We start from the raw sequence: 13,922 nt of genomic DNA on the forward strand, positions 1-13,922 counted from the left end.
CAGTAGTTAGGTATAGTGTATATCTAGAATAGTATAAATGTGGAATGCAGTGCAACTCTATACTGTAGGCTGCCAGTTGAATGTCTTACTCCTCAAAGATCTCCTGGAAGATATCCTTGAAGCGTCCGTCGTAGTACTTAAGGATGGTGTTCTTAGTGCTCATGTATAGAGGCCACCTCTTATTGATGGCATACTGGAAACAGCTGTGGGCAAACCCTGTGATGGACTGGACAGGACAGACAGAACACTATTAGAACCCTGTGATGGACTGGACAGGACAAACAGGCTGTACATTATCATGCTGAAACATGAGGTGATGGACAGGACAGACAGGTTGTACATTACCATACTGAAACATGAGGTGATGGACAGGACAAACAGGCTGTACATTATCATACTGAAACATGAGGTGATGGACTGGGCAGGACAAACAGGCTGTACATTATCATACTGAAACATGAGGTGATGGACTGGGCAGGACAAACAGGCTGTACATTATCATACTGAAACATAAGGTGATCGTGGAGGATGAATAACAAGACAATGGGCCTCAGGATCTCGTCACGGTATCTCTGTGCATTCAAATTTCCATCGATAAAATGCAATTGTGTTCATTGTCCATAGCTTATGCCTGCCCATACCATAACCCCACCGCCACCATGGGGCATTCTGTTCACAACAATGACATCAGCAAACCGCTGGCTCACAAAACACTACCAGTTGCCTGGTACAGTTCAAACCAGGAATCATCCCTGAAGAGCAAACTTCTCTAGCGTGCCAGTGGCCATCGAAGATGAGCATTTGCCCACTGAAGTCGGTTATGACCGATGTTGGAGGAGGCTTATGGTAGAGAAATTAACATTAAATTCCCTGGGAACATTCCTGCAGTCAGCATGCCAATTGCACGCTCTATGGCATTGTGTTGTGTGACAAAAGTGCACATTTTAAAGTGGCCTTTTATTGTCTCCAGCACAAGGTGCACCTGTGTAATGATTATGCCGTTTAATCAGCTTCTTTATTTTCCACACCTGTCAGGTAGATGGATTATCTTGGCAAAGGAGAAGTGCTCACTAACAGGGATGTACACATTTGTCCACCAAATTTGAGAGAAATAAGCTTTTTGTGCATAGAGAACATTTCTGAGATCTTTTATTTCAGCTCATAAAACATTGGACCAACACTTTACATGTTGTGTTTATATTTTTGCTCAGTTTATGTTCTTTAATGTCAAAGGCAAATTTCATTCCTTGGATGGAAAATAAAGTGTGTAACTTTAAAAAAAAGAACCTGCCCCAGCCTGCTCACCTCATCAGTATTGTACATGCCCAACCCACAGCCTCCTGAGACGAAGTCAAAGACCTCCCACTCACTCCCCTTGCTGCCGTCAGCTGGGGTGAACACCATCTTAAACTTCCCTGGCTTGGTGATCACAAAGTCTGTGGCTCTGTACTGTGGAACAACACAACAACAAACATCAACAACAGAACATTCCTCACATGCTCTGTGATTGAATACAAATCTAATCTAAAACACGTATTGTATGTTACTTATCTACCTGGTCACCAAAGGCGTGTCTGCCGATCGTTATTGGCTGCGTCCAACCAGGGACCAGACGGGGAATGTTCTTGCAGATGATCGGCTCTCGGAAGACGGTTCCGCCCAGAATGTTCCTGATGCTTCCGTTGGGACTCTTCCACATCTTCTTCAGCTTGAACTCTGTTAGGGTTAGAGATGGAGGCCTGAGTTAACCTATTAGACCTAACCATAACTCTAACCCTGACCTTACTACATCTAGCCCAGATAACTATATATCTAACCCAACTATACCTAGCCCAGGTAACTAACTATCTATCTAACCCAACTACACCTAGCCCAGGTAACTAACTAACTAACTATCTAACCCTGACCTTACTGCATCTAGCTCAGGTAACTAACTATCTATCTAACCCTGACCTTACTACATCTAGCCCAGGTAACTAACTATCTATCTAACCCTGACCTTACTACATCTAGCCCAGGTAACTAACTATTTATCTAACCCTGACCTTACTACATCTAGCCCAGGTAACTATACACTACAACTATACACTTCTGAGAAATGAAGGCTATTCCATGCGATAAATTGCCAAGAAACTGAAGATTTCGTACAATGCTGTGTACTACTCCCTTTACAGAACAGTGCAAACTGGCTCTAACCAGAATAGAAAGAGGAGTGAGAGGCCCCGGTGCACAACTGAGCAAGAGGACAAGTATATTAGAGTCTCTAGTTTGAGAAACAGACGACACACAAGTCCTCAACTGGCAGCTACATTAAATAGTACCCGCAAAACACTAGTCTCAACGTCAACAGTGAGGCGGTGACTCCGGGATGCTGGCCTAGATAGGTAACTATCTACCTAACCCTGACCTTACTACACCTAGCCCAGGTAACTATCTACCTAACCCTGACCTTACTACACCTAGCCCAGGTAACTATCTACCTAACCCTGACCTTACTACACCTAGCCCAGGTAACTATCTACCTAACCCTGACCTTACTACACCTAGCCCAGGTAACTATCTACCTAACCCTGACCTTACTACACCTAGCCCAGGTAACTATCTACCTAACCCTGACCTTACTACACCTAGCCCAGGTAACTATCTACCTAACCCTGACCTTACTATATCTAGCCCAGGTAACTAACTAACTATCTATCTAACCCTGACTCTTCCACATCTTCAACTCTGAGGAGTAAGGGTCATGGATGAAGGCCTGACAGGAGTTAAGCTGTTAACTGTCAAACTGCAGTACTGATCTACCTCCTGACACTGAAACCATGGTCAAACAAATATTTATAGAAACACTTGAATAAGTATTATCCCCTGGGATTCAAATATCCATCTTGTGGATGTATGATTTATTTCTAACCAGAGAATGTATTTCTGTGATTAAAGTAGATACCATCGACTCTGGCTTCATCCGGGGTGATGGTGGCACACTTGACAGCCACGTTGTACTTCATGGTGGCGATGGCCGAGTCAATGGTGACCTGGTCGTCTGTCTGGTCGCGGCACGGCAGACCAAGGTCATAATACTTCAGCTCCACGTCCACGTTAGACAGGACCAGCTGGAACAATACAACACATTTAATGAGGATGGAGGAGAGGAGAGGAGTGGGTATATGTGTTTGGTTGGGGTGCCTGCAAAGTAAAATGAAATACAGTTGCCAAAATTATATAATTACTCCGGTCTATACAGAAATAAATAAAATCACTAAAAATAACACTACATGACCAAAAGTAATATGGAGTTGGTCCCCCCTTTGCAGCTATAACAGCCTCCACTCTTCTGGGAAGGCTTTAATATGGAGTTGGTCCCCCCTTTGTAGCTATAACAGCCTCCACTCTTCTGGGAAGGCTTTAATATGGAGTTGGTCCCCCCTTTGCAGCTATAACAGCCTCCACTCTTCTGGGAAGGCTTTAATATGGAGTTGGTCCCCCCTTTGCAACTATAACAGCCTCCACTCTTCTGGGAAGGCTTTAATATGGAGTTGGTCCCCCCTTTGCAGCTATAACAGCTCCACTCTTCTGGGAAGGCTTTAATATGGAGTTGGTCCCCCCTTTACAGTTGACCGGGGCAGCTCTAGCAGGGCAGAAATTTGACAAACTGACTTGTTGGAAAGGGAGATAGCTTTTTAATAAAAGTAGAGGCGTGGATCAGAAAACCAGTCAGTATCTGGTGTGACCACCATTTGCCTCGTGCAGAAAGACACATCCCCTTGCATAGAGTTCATCCGGCTGTTGATTGTGACCTGTGGAATGTTGTGCCACTCCTCTTCAATGGTTGTGCAAAGTTGCTGGATATTGGCAGGAACTGGAACACGCTGTCATACACGTCACTCGATTCACAACGTTGATATCTGCAAACCACTTGCCCACACGACGCCATACAGACCGTCTGCCATCTGCCCGGTACAGTTGAAAAAGTTGATTACGTTAATTCATTTGTGAAGAGCACACTTCTCCAGCGTGCCAGTGTCATCAAAGGTGAGCATTTGCCCACTGAAGTCGGTTACGACGCCAAACTGCAGTCAGGTTAAGACCCTGGTGAGGACAACAAGCACACAGATGAGCTTCCCTGAGACGTTTCTGACAGTTAGTGCAGAAATTCTTCAGTTGTCTAAACCCAGAGTTTTTTCAGCTGTTCGGGTGGTTAGTCTCAGACGATCCAGCAGGTAAAGAAGCCGGATGTGGAGGTCTTGGACTGGCGTGGTTACACGTGGTCTGCGTTGTTTTTAGGCCGGTTAAATGTATTGCCAAATTGTCTAAAACAACGTTGGAGGCAGCTTATGGTAGAGAAATGGCCATTCAATTCTCTGACAACAGCTCTGGTGGACATTCCTGCAGTCAGCATGCCAATTGCACGCTACCTCAAAACTTGAGACATTTGTGGCATTGTGTTGTGTGAAAGAACTGCACATTTTAGAATGGCCTTTTATTGTCTCCAGCACAAGGTGCACCTGTGTAATGATCATGCTGTTTAATCAGCTTCTTGATATGCCACAGCTGTCATGTGGATGGATTATCTTGGCAAAGGTGAAATGCTCACTAACAGCAATGTAAGACAATTTGAGAGAAATAAGCATTTTGTGAGTATGGAACATTTCTGGGATCTTTTATTTCAGCTCATAAAACATGGGAGTGAAGTGGAGTGGATACTTTCTGTCCATAATTAATCCATCGTTTCCTCAGACATTACAAGACCTGGTCAGGACAGTGATCTATGGTGTACAGTACTGTTAGTGGTCAGGACAGTGGTCCATGGTGTATAGTACTGTTAGAGTGGTCAGGACAGTGGTCCATGGTGTACAGTACTGTTAGTGGTCAGGACAGTGGTCCATGGTTTATAGTACTGTTAGAGTGGTCAGGACAATGATCTATGGTGTACAGTACTGTTAGAGTGGTCAGGACAGTGGTCCATGGTGTATAGTACTGTTAGAGTGGTCAGGACAGTGGTCCATGGTGTATAGTACTGTTAGAGTGGTCAGGACAGTGGTCCATGGTGTACAGTACTGTTAGTGGTCAGGACAGTGGTCCATGGTGTACAGTACTGTTAGTGGTCAGGACAGTGGTCCATGGTGTATAGTACTGTTAGTGGTCAGGACAGTGGTCCATGGTGTACAGTACTGTTAGAGTAGTCAGGACAGTGGTCCATGGTGTACAGTACTGTTAGAGTAGTCAGGACAGTGGTCCATGGTGTACAGTACTGTTAGAGTGGTCAGGACAGTGGTCCATGGTGTATAGTACTGTTAGTGGTCAGGACAGTGGTCTATGGTGTATAGTACTGTTAGAGTGGTCAGGGCAGTGGTCCATGGTGTACAGTACTGTTAGTGGTCAGGACAGTGGTCCATGGTGTACAGTACTGTTAGTGGTCAGGACAGTGACTTATCAATGGCTCCTGGACTCATAGGAAGTCCACTATGTGCAGCTCACCCTGCACTATCAGCTCCAATATAAATAACATGAGGAAGTCTACTTCTGATAAGCTTCCCAGTAAAAGCATTAAAATCAATCAAACCCAGAAAGGTGCTAAAAAATAGCCCATATTAACATAAACAGCCTGAGAAACAAGGTTCATGAAGTCAATAACTTGCTTGTAACAGATGACATTCATATTCTGACTATCTCTGAAACTCACTTAGATAATACCTTTGATGATACAGTGGTAGCAATACATGGTTATAAGATCTACAGAAAATGCCAATGGGGGCGGTGTTGCGGTCTATATTCATTCCTGTAAAACTTAGAGAGGATCTCATCTTAAATACTGTTGAAGTAATATGGCTACAGGTTAATCTGCCTCACCTAAAGCCCATTCTGGTGGGAAGCTGCTATAGACCACCAAGTGGTCACCACTAACAGTGTGTGAAATGCTTGATGTTTTTTATTTGATTTATTTAACCTTTATTTAACCAGGTAGGCCAGTTGAGAAAAAGTTCTCATTTACAACTGTGACCTGGCCAAGATAAAACATAGCAAAGCAGTGTGACACAGACAACAACACAGAGTTACACATGGAATAAACAATAAACAAGCCAATAACACAATAAACAAGTCAATGACACAGTAGAGAAAAGAAAGTCTATATACAGTGTTTGTAAAAGGCATGAGGAGGTAGACAATAAATAGGCCATAGGAGCGAATGATTACAATTTAGCAGATTAACACTGGAGTGATAAATGAGCAGATGATGATGTGCAAGTAGAGATACTGGTGTGCAAAAGAGCAGAAAAGTAAATAAAAACAGTATGGGGATGAGGTAGGTAGATTGGGTGGGCTATTTACAGATGGACTATGTACAGCTGCAGCGATCGGTTAGCTGCTCAGATAGCTGATGTTTAAAGTTGGTGAGGGAAATAAAAGTCATCAGCGATTTTTGCATTCAAACTGTAAACTGTGTAACGCTGACACTACACATCCAAGTATATGTGATCAAATTATGAAAGACAACCATTGTACTTTTAAATTCCGTAAAGTGAGTGTGGAAGAGGTGAAAAATTATTGTTGTCCATCAACAATGAAAAGCCGAGGGGACAAAATGGCGCCGTAGAGAGAACACGGTGTTTCAGCGAGCTCTCGTGGCATTCGTAAATTTATATTTTTACATTAATCTCCTAGCTTGAAAAAGTGGTAGAATTGGCTAAATAAGTTACCATATAATGAGTCTTGACGGCTATTTCGCAAAAATCTCCAACAACATGCCCAATAGAACTACTAAGAAGTCTACCAAAACCACCACCCCTGTGGATGTGCATGAGGAGCTAGCTAACGTTAGCGAAGCTAACACCATTGCGGATCCAGGCACAATGGACCTGGTGATTCAAAAGATGACTGATAACATTACTAAAGTGATCGATGCTAAGATATTAACGGTCTTGGAAGCAATAGCAGGCCATTCAGCTGAAATACAGAGGGTTGTGGAACGTGTTGTTGAGGCGGAAGGAAGAATTGCTGAAGTGGAAACTTCAACTACATCTATGGACGCTAAGATAAAAGCACTTGAGAAACAGGTGCGCGAAATGACGGAGCACATTGACGACTTGGATAATCGAGGGCGCAGATGCAATATTCGTGTTGTGGGACTCCCGGAAAATTCTGAAGGGACACGTTCAGTAAAATTCTTTGAGGAATGGATCCCTGGCTACCTACAAATGGACACTAAGGCTGGTCGTGTGAAGCTGGACAGAGCCCATCACTCTCAAGCACCGATACCCGGTCCCAATCAGCGCCCACGGCCGGTGGTTATAAAGTTCCACAACTTCACCGACAAGCAGCGCGTCATGGACGCGGCTAGAAACATCGGCTCTGATGGTAGTCAACGTAAAAGTCCAAAGGTCTCATTCTTCAATGATTATTCCACTGCGGTTGTACGAAGACGCAAAGCGTTTGATGAGGCGAAGGCTCGACTCAGGAGAATGAAGATGGACTACGCACTGTTGTACCCGGCCACATTGAAGATTATGGTCAACGGATCACCTAAAAAGCTCTACACACCTGAAGAGGCTGCTGCGTTTATTCACTCTCTCGGGTAAATAACTTTAAGCTGCACCTCCACAGCATTGGATAACTTTGTTTATTTTTGGTTGAATCTGATCATGAAACAGTGGTGTGAGTCCTCACGTACTCCGGCTCAGTAATATTCGTATCTTTATTATTTTTCTTGCTAAAGTAATAGCCGCTATAGCTCAGGCTGAGATATGTGTGAATCCATATTGGTGCCCAGGCTTGGTTTTAGGTGGAAGAGCCTCAATCTTCTTCTATTGATTTTCTTTTCTATACATATAAAGGATGAGGCTATTGAGCGGCAATGCGGACTTAAGAGTCTACATTGGAGAGTTGAAATCCCCTGCATGTTAGCTAGTGGGAAAACCCCCTTTTGGATCTTTACATGTTTAATTGTTGGGTTTAGTATAGTTCGACTTCAGGGTTCATATCGTTTGTTTATGCTCGGTGAGATAGAGGAGAGTTCAACACATGGAAAAAGGTACCACCCCACTTTTACAGTAGGATCCAGTCTGGATATTGAATGGTCAAGATACAATGGCAGGTAACGGACTGCGTGTATGTACATGGAGAATTAGAGGGAGCCATAACCCCATTAAAAGGAAGAAGGTACTGTCTTTTTTGAAAAAAGAAAATATTGATATTTCCCTGTTGCCCTGTTGCAAGAAACTCATTTGGATGATAAGGAGCACCTGAAATTACAACAAGGAGGGTTTGGTCAAGTGTTTTTCTCATCATTTACGTCCAGAAGTAGAGGTGTAGCAATTCTGGTGAAAAATAACTTACCACTTAAGGTCTTGAATTGTGTGAAAGATAAATTTGGTCGCTTTGTTATAATTAATGGTACTTTACAAGGGCAGAACATTTCCATAATGGATATTTACTTCCCCCCTGCTCACCCCCCTGATTTCCTCACGGAGGTATTTCTAGACTTTTCAGAATTAAACTCGGACACTGCAGTGGTTGGAGGAAAAAGCGGGAAAAGCAAAAAATGTTAGAGGGTGAATTAGGAACTAAAGAGAAGGACTACATTAAAACGCCCACTCCTGCCCTATTAAAGGAAATATCAGTCATTAGATCAACGTTAGACTCTCTCCTAACACAGGACGCTGAAAAGAAAATGAGATTTGTCAGGCAAAAGCTATATGAACATGGCGATAAGCCAGGAAATTACTTGGCATACCTAGCTAAAAAGAGAGCTGACTCTCAGTCAATTGCTACTATTACTGATTCTGATGGTAATCATTTATATGAAAATAAATTGATAGGTGACTCATTTAAGAAATTTTATACAAACCTTTATGCCTCAGAACTGCCAAAGGATGCACCCAAATTAATGGAGAACTTCTTTTGTAAGATTGAGCTCCCTACTATCTCCGAAGAGCAGAGGTCCCTCCTTAATGCCCCTATTACTTCAGTTGGTGCTAAATACGGCTGCTAGAATCCTGACTAGAACCAAAAAAATTGATCATATTACTCCAGTGCTAGCCTCTCTACACTGGCTTCCTGTCAAAGCAAGGGCTGATTTCAAGGTTTTACTGCTAACCTACAAAGCATTACATGGGCTTGCTCCTACCTATCTCTCTGATTTGGTCCTGCCGTACATACCTACACGTACGCTACGGTCACAAGACGCAGGCCTCCTAATTGTCCCTAGAATTTCTAAGCAAACAGCTGGAGGCAGGGCTTTCTCCTATAGAGCTCCATTTTTATGGAACGGTCTGCCTACCCATGTCAGAGACGCAAACTCGGTCTCAACCTTTAAGTCCTTACTGAAGACTTATCTCTTCAGTGGGTCATATGATTGAGTGTAGTCTGGCCCAGGAGTGGGAAGGTGAACGGAAAGGCTCTGGAGCAACGAACCGCCCTTGCTGTCTCTGCCTGGCCGGTTCCCCTCTTCCCACTGGGATTCTCTGCCTCTAACCCTATTACAGGGGCTGAGTCACTGGCTTACTGGGGCTCTCTCATGCCGTCCCTGGAAGGGGTGCGTCACCTGAGTGGGTTGATTCACTGATGTGGTCATCCTGTCTGGGTTGGCGCCCCCCCTTGGGTTGTGCCATGGCGGAGATTTTTGTGGGCTATACTCAGCCTTGTCTCAGGATGGTAAGTTGGTGGTTGAAGATATCCCTATAGTGGTGTGGGGGCTGTGCTTTGGCAAAGTGGGTGGGGTTATATCCTTCCTGTTTGGCCCTGTCTGGGGGTGTCCTCGGATGGGGCCACAGTGTCTCCTGACCCCTCCCCTATGCTGCAGTAGTTAATGTGTCGGGGGGCTAGGGTCAGTTTGTTATATCTGGAGTACCTCTCCTGTCCTATTCGGTGTCCTGTGTGAATCTAAGTGTGCGTTCTCTAATTCTCTCTTTCTCTCTCTCTCTCGGAGGACCTGAGCCCTAGGACCATGCCCCAGGACTACCTGACATGATGACTCCTTGCTGTCCCCAGTCCACCTGGCTGTGCTGCTGCTCCAGTTTCAACTGTTCTGCCTTATTATTATACGACCATGCTGGTCATTTATGAACATTTGAACATCTTGGCCATGTTCTGTTATAATCTCCACCCGGCACAGCCAGAAGAGGACTCGCCACCCCACATAGCCTGGTTCCTCTCTAGGTTTCTTCCTAGGTTTTGGGCTTTCTAGGGAGTTTTTCCTAGCCACCGTGCTTCTACACCTGCATTGCTTGCTGTTTGGGGTTTTAGGCTGGGTTTCTGTACAGCACTTTGAGATATCAGCTGATGTACGAAGGGCTATATAAATACATTTGATTTGATTTGATTTGATACTACCAAGGAAGAGATAATGTTCGCAATTAAGAATCTGCAAAATGGTAAGGCCCCAGGACCAGACGGGTTTTGTAGTGAGTTCTATAAAGAGTTCCATGGCCTGATCCTTGAGCCATTGCGTGATATGTTTAACCACTCATTTTCAAATGACCAACTCCCTCAAACGCTGAGAGAAGCCAACATTTCACTTATTCTCAAAAAGGGAAAATGTCCAGAGTCTTGTTCCTCGTACAGACCAATTTCCCTTCTGAATGTGGATATAAAATTGCTTTCTAAAATTCTAGCCACAAGATTAGAGGACTCACTGCCACTAATTGTGAAAGGAGACCAAACTGGCTTCATTAGGGGCCGTAAGTCATGCAACAATGTCAGGCGGCTTCTTAATGTAATTCAAGCCTACCAACAAAGTGCTGTGGATGGTCTTGTGCTCTCCCTAGATGCTGAGAAAGCATTTGATCGTGTGGAGTGGTCTTACCTATTATTTGCTCTAAATAAATTTGGTCTGGGGGACAACTTTATAAAATGGGTGAAAGTTTTATATGATGATCCTCAGGCTGCTGTCCTTACTAATGGGCTAAGGTCAAATAGCTTCTCTATACACAGAGGTACCAGACAGGGCTGTCCTTTATCCCCCCTCCTCTTTGCACTCGTTATGGAACCACTGGCCGAGGCCCTCAGGGTAACGCCTGCTATACAGGGGCTGCTCATTGGAGATGTTCACCATAAAATAAGCTTGTGTGCTGATGATGTCCTGATATTCATCTCTAGTCCCGAAACTTCAATTACATCTCTTATTAATATTATTGAATTATTCAGCGAATTCTCAGGCTACAAGATTAACCTTACTAAGTCAGAGGCTATGCCACTTGGTAGCCTACACTCTGTACCTAATACTTCTCCCCCCTTCCCTTTTAAATGGTCTCCCTCAGGTTTAATGTATCTGGGTATATTTGTAACTCCTAAATTCCAGCTAATGTACAAAGCCAATTTTGTTCCCTTGTTTGATACAATAAGACAGGATCTGGAGCGCTGGAACTCTCTCCCGATTTCTTGGTTGGGTAGAATATCCCTCTTGAAAATGAACATTTTACGTAGACTACTTTACCCAATCCAAATGATCCCAGTATTACTCTCCAATAAGGTAATAAAGGATGTAAATGGATGGCTAAGTTCCTTTATATGGAGTAAACGCAAGCCAAGATTTAAGATGGCAATATTGCAGCTGCCAAGTACTATGGGCGGTTTGGACCTGCCCAATATCAGGTTCTATCAATGGTGTGCCCACCTTTGTTATATTTCTGACTGGATCACAAATGATGACTCCTCTATTTGGTTAGACATTGAGACTTCTCTTTCAAAATACCCCTTACAGGATCTTTTATTTTTCAGAAGTTTCAAGACTGTAGAAGATCACTGCAATAATCCCGTTACACTTAACACACTCAAAGTATGGAGGTCAGTTCAACGCTTCCTGGGAAGGTCCAAACTAACCTCTGCTCTTACCCCAATTCTTAACAACCCAGATTTCAGTCCAGGATTGCTGGATGCTGGCTTTAACTTATGGCTTAATAAGGGCGTACGCAGGCTAAATGACTTATTTGCTGATAAGATTTTGTTGTCATTTGAGCAGATGGTCGAGAAATATCGACTCCCAAAGCAGGACTTTTTCCGCTTCCTACAAGTAAGACATTATATTCTGAAGAGCACCACCTTAATTGGTAACCCTGATGTGTCTGTCATTGAAAGAATGCTTTTTTTCCCACAAAGGAAAATGTCTGTAAGTCTGTTTTATGATACTTTAAGGTCCTTTTCTGCTGTCAACACACAGAGGGTGAAACAAGTGTGGGAGAAAGAATTGTCTGTTACTATTGACGAAGAGATGTGGGAGGACATTTGGAGATATGCAAAAACAAATCTAATATCTAGAGCAATATAAGAATAATACACAGATTGCATATATCCCCAAATCGCAGACATGCTTTTAGCCCCAGCAGTGTCTTAAATCCAAAAATTACAGGACCCAGTTTCTTTACTGTTGAAAAGATCCTAGGGGTTGTCTGGACCCCTTTACTGTTAGTAGGCATGTTACTTCTGTGGGTAAAGGGAGGCTTTACAACATCCTTAGCTTCGCAGCAAGGAAAAATATCCTTTTACAGTGGATTAGTGATAAGGTTCCTTCTATTAAAGATTGGCATAAGATACTATTTGAATGGGTGCCTCTGGAATATCTGACATGTACATTGCATTCTAAAACAGACCAGTACTACAAAGTATGGGAACCTTATCTAAATTACCTAGAACCTGAGGTATCAGCTATTATGCTGCAAGGATTCTCTTAGAATGGTGGGGATCTATGTATTTCAGAACTACACTGTACGTTCCATGTGTGGAACCTAACCTCTTGGTTTAAACTTTTTGTTTAATTTCTGTTTGTAAGTTTGTTTAAAATGTATGTATTGAGAGACGCAATGATGGTGATGGGGTTAGAGAAGCACCGAGCGGGAAGAGGAAAATGGTGTACGTATGTATGGGTGTGTATGTGTGTGTGCGTGCGCGTATGTATGCGTATGTGTGTGTATATGCATGGGTATATACAGTGCCTTGCGAAAGTATTCGGCCCCCTTGAACTTTGCGACCTTTTGCCACATTTCAGGCTTCAAACATAAAGATATAAAACTGTATTTTTTGTGAAGAATCAACAACAAGTGGGACACAATCATGAAGTGGAACGACATTTATTGGATATTTCAAACTTGCAAACGTGCAAAATTATTCAGCCCCTTTACTTTCAGTGCAGCAAACTCTCTCCAGAAGTTCAGTGAGGATCTCTGAATGATCCAATGTTGACCTAAATGACTAATGATGATAAATACAATCCACCTGTGTGTAATCAAGTCTCCGTATAAATGCACCTGCACTGTGATAGTCTCAGAGGTCCGTTAAAAGCGCAGAGAGCATCATGAAGAACAAGGAACACACCAGGCAGGTCCGAGATACTGTTGTGAAGAAGTTTAAATCCGGATTTGGATACAAAAAGATTTCCCAAGCTTTAAACATCCCAAGAAGCACTGTGCAAGTGATAATATTGAAATGGAAGGAGTATCAGACCACTGCAAATCTACCAAGACCTGGCCGTCCCTCTAAACTTTCAGCTCATACAAGGAGAAGACTGATCAGAGATGCAGCCAAGAGGCCCATGATCACTCTGGATGAACTGCAGAGATCTACAGCTGAGGTGGGAGACTCTGTCCATAGGACAACAACCAGTCTTATATTGCACAAATCTGGCCTTTATGGAAGAGTGGCAAGAAGAAAGCCATTTCTTAAAGATATCCATAAAAAGTGTAGTTTAAAGTTTGCCTGGGAGACACACCAAACATGTGGAAGAAGGTGCTCTGGTCAGATGAAACCAAAATTGAACTTTTTGGCAACAATGCAAAACGTTATGTTTGGCGTAAAAGCATCACCCTGAACACACCATCCCCACTGTCAAACATGGTGGTGGCAGCATCATGGTTTGGGCCTGCTTTTCTTCAGCCGGGCAGGGAAGATGGTTAAAATTGATGGGAAGATGGATGGAGCCAAATACAGGACCATTC

At 43.4% G+C, this 13,922-nt stretch overlaps 1 protein-coding gene across 1 annotated transcript in view; it reads right to left on the reverse strand.

The window, feature by feature from the left end:
• LOC112240973 (isocitrate dehydrogenase [NADP], mitochondrial) overlaps nucleotides 1-3,106 on the reverse strand; it is a 105,382-nt gene extending 102,276 nt beyond the window's left edge. Inside the window, exons 1-4 of the mRNA XM_042317518.1 lie at nucleotides 2,945-3,106; nucleotides 1,556-1,716; nucleotides 1,306-1,449; nucleotides 90-226 (exon numbers count right to left, since the gene is read on the reverse strand). Coding sequence (XP_042173452.1) covers nucleotides 90-226; nucleotides 1,306-1,449; nucleotides 1,556-1,716; nucleotides 2,945-3,005 — 503 coding nt within the window. The 5' untranslated portion in view covers nucleotides 3,006-3,106. The remainder of the gene's footprint in view (nucleotides 1-89; nucleotides 227-1,305; nucleotides 1,450-1,555; nucleotides 1,717-2,944) is intronic.
• Between the last annotated feature and the right edge of the window lie 10,816 nt (nucleotides 3,107-13,922).

Source organism: Oncorhynchus tshawytscha, unplaced genomic scaffold (assembly GCF_018296145.1).
Source record: "Oncorhynchus tshawytscha isolate Ot180627B unplaced genomic scaffold, Otsh_v2.0 Un_scaffold_6196_pilon_pilon, whole genome shotgun sequence".
NCBI classification, from domain to species: Eukaryota; Metazoa; Chordata; class Actinopteri; order Salmoniformes; family Salmonidae; genus Oncorhynchus; species Oncorhynchus tshawytscha.